Genomic DNA, 3,006 nt, shown 5'->3' with positions numbered 1-3,006 from the left:
CTGGAGGCAGAACGGAGCAGAGGTTAGCGCACTGAGGTCGTGGGACCGAATTCATCGAACGGCGCCACGGGTACATTAACATCCAGCCATCTGGGCCTCGTTTCATAAAGCGAGTCCGTAATTTACGGCAGTTTTTGGACTTGTATTGCAAGCGCATGTGAAGCGATAAATTTATTTCCCCTTCTCCCTTCTGTTCTTGCTTGCAAAATAAAGAAATTCAGCGATTCAAACTATCGTCATCGCTTCACATGCACTTGCAATACAAGACCAAAAACCGGCGAAAGTTACGGACTCGCTTTATGAAACGAGGCCCAGGACAGAGCAAAACTACGGCAATACTGCAGGCCTACAGAAAGGCTTGGACGTATACAAGGCACTGAACAATAAAAGAACATTATTCAAAAGAAGACACGGAACAAAGGAACGAAATAAAATTAGAGTATTGCGGTTATCTAATACATGGAAACCGTTCTCCACTCGTGACATGCCCTGGAAAAGTGTGCAAAACAGCACACCCAGACGTTCTAGTCGGCCTCCTACCTGTGAGGTACTCGCCGAATTCCGACTCAATTTTCTGACATTTCTCAAACGTCTTTTTGGCTTGATCTTCTGTAAGTCGCTTATTCCACTCCCTGTGAACAGCAACATGCATTCACTTAGGGGACCGTCTCGGAGAACAACATTACCCAGCGTCCCCTCAGCCTCCACACAAAGTCATATTCGTATTTTAGCGTTGTATGTAAGTTAATTACACTGCCCGTTTAATCAATGTGAAAATAACACCGGTGAACGAAAAAAATGTGATTAACCTCTTGACCAGAAAACTGTAACAGTCCAGCTAGCTACTCATCATCCGCTGGATGCTAGCAACCACAGGACTCAGTCACTCTTAGCTGGAACTACACAGTACACACGATTCCAGCCTACACCCAGCATTCACATTTCGTCCCTCCGCTCCGTACTTTGCCCCCCCCCCCCCCACCGTCCGCCACTCACATGACTTGTTCTGCCGACCGAGGCCGGATGCAGATGGCGATCGGGTACAGCTGAGCCACATGCAGCCGCTTGATGGCGTTACCACTCACGTCCAGAATGCAGTGCTTCCTTTGCTGTGGGCACGGAACAGGAAGGGGAGCGAGGGTCAGCGGGAACAACGCTGAACGGGAGGGGTATATACGACAGGAAGACACGAAACTGAGAGATGGTGGAGTGTGATACCAGAGAAACGATTTAAATTGGAGCACATTCATACGTTCCGGTGGAGCAGGAGCCCGTATATTCTAAATGAAGGTAGGAGACAAGACAGCGGATTGAATAGAACCCTGAATGACAGCAGGAGAGAACACTGTAGGTTCTGAGAAGACACCTGGAAAAAAAAGCCCATGCGCTAGAGAGTTGTCACTCATCCTCCACCCTTCCACCTCCATAGATATTTTCCCTCAATTTCCCATTCCGTTATTCCATCAATTCGTTAACCCTATGAGCGTCAGTTATTTCATTTTCCTATCTCCCTCCTTTCTCACCTCCTCCCTCCCTCTCTACCCTCTCCTCACCTCCTCTGCCACCTCCCGCACGCTGGCCAGACTGGTGCCGTACAGGTTATCGTTGTACTGTCCCGCCTCGATGAACAGGTGGTTCTGAATGTCGCGCTCCATCTGCTCCCGAGACTCGACAAAGTGGTAGTCGCGACTGTCGACCTCGTCCTCCCGGCGCGGCCGCGTCGTGTCTGCAACGGGGAAGGGAAGGTCAGTCACCGACGCGGGAGACCTGGCGGAGACACCGTTCTACAATACGAGGGAGGGCAGTAGCGCGAACTACTGAACACCACTGCATTGTGCTAGTGGCGGGCTACGTACATACCACAGCCGGGTCATCGCAGTATGTGGTAGTATAAGCGACCTAAAGACTGCAGAGTTATGGTGACAGAAATGTGAATTCTGCTCTCTTACGCTTGTGATGTGAGAGCTCAATACATCATATGGCACCGAAGAAGTCTGAAATTACGTTACTGTGCCGTCGAGTTGCCATCTACCACGATACGAGCTGCCCCATCCGGCAGAGGGCAGCCAGCGGCGAGTGGCCTCTGACGGGTGGTGACCGGTGGTCTACTCGTATGCCACAGGTGGCCAACTCACGCGGCACGCAGCTGCCGAAATCCTCCGGGTACTGCGAGATGAGGTCGTCGTTGATGCGGTCCTTGAGTGGTCCTAGCAGGATGACGGGCCGGCAGTAGCTGACCTCTACCTGCTGGACGGGCTCGTAGGAGAGCACTGGCTCCTCGGGCACGCTCCGCTCCTCCGGCTCCGAGGCCGTCGTCGTCAGCGAGTCTGTAGAGGAAGCGGGGCTGATCAGAGATTCTGCCGAGAACAGGAGAAGGGTCAGAGTCTATCATAAAAGGAGTCGGTCAGAGGGTCTACCAAAGGACAGGGGACGGTCAGAGAGGTGTGCCGAAGACAGAGGTGGGTCAGAGCCTTCTGATTCGACTGGGAAGATGGCCGCGGCAGTGCGACGGGTAGGTAAATGAAAGCAGGCTGTCAGTGAGGAAGGGCACAGCTACTTACTTACAACCAGTATAACGCCTTTTGGGGCGACTAACGGAGCGAGCGAGAGGGTGAGCCTTGCACGTGCGAAATTTCGAGGGGGTACCTCCAGCTGACTTGTGCACGGCACCATACTAACCGGTCTCTAGTGATGTGCCAAATTTGAGCACAATCGGCCCAGCCGTTCTCGAGATCTGGAAGCGGCACCCTGCACGTGCGCACGTGCAAAATGGGTCCCAACTGACTTTTGCACGGCACCCTACTAACCGGTCCCTAGTCATGTACCAAATTTGAGCGCCATCGGTCCAGCCGTTCTCGAGATCTGGAATCGACCCCTGCACGTGTGCACGTGCAGCAGCACCCCAAATCTGGCACATGGATATGCATTGCCTAGTGGGTGCCTACCTACATGCCAACTTTCCGCGCAATCGGCCCAGTAGTTACCGAGATATTGCAACAATTACAA

At 52.6% G+C, this 3,006-nt stretch overlaps 1 protein-coding gene across 5 annotated transcripts in view; it reads right to left on the bottom strand.

Moving 5' to 3' along the window:
- LOC122367944 (disks large 1 tumor suppressor protein-like) overlaps window positions 1–3,006 on the bottom strand; it is a 90,247-nt gene that overhangs the window by 706 nt on the left and 86,535 nt on the right. For all 5 annotated transcript variants that reach the window (XM_043341509.1, XM_043341501.1, XM_043341517.1 and 2 more), the window contains 4 exons: window positions 2,136–2,327; window positions 1,554–1,726; window positions 997–1,109; window positions 541–632 (listed from right to left, as the gene is read on the bottom strand). In XM_043341509.1, the coding sequence (XP_043197444.1) occupies window positions 541–632; window positions 997–1,109; window positions 1,554–1,726; window positions 2,136–2,327 (570 nt within the window). The remainder of the gene's footprint in view (window positions 1–540; window positions 633–996; window positions 1,110–1,553; window positions 1,727–2,135; window positions 2,328–3,006) is intronic.

This window comes from Amphibalanus amphitrite, unplaced genomic scaffold, assembly GCF_019059575.1.
Source record: "Amphibalanus amphitrite isolate SeventyFive unplaced genomic scaffold, NRLGWU_Aamphi_draft 000031F_arrow, whole genome shotgun sequence".
In the NCBI taxonomy this organism is placed as follows: Eukaryota; Metazoa; Arthropoda; class Thecostraca; order Balanomorpha; family Balanidae; genus Amphibalanus; species Amphibalanus amphitrite.
This window is presented reverse-complemented; position numbering and strand designations above follow the sequence as displayed.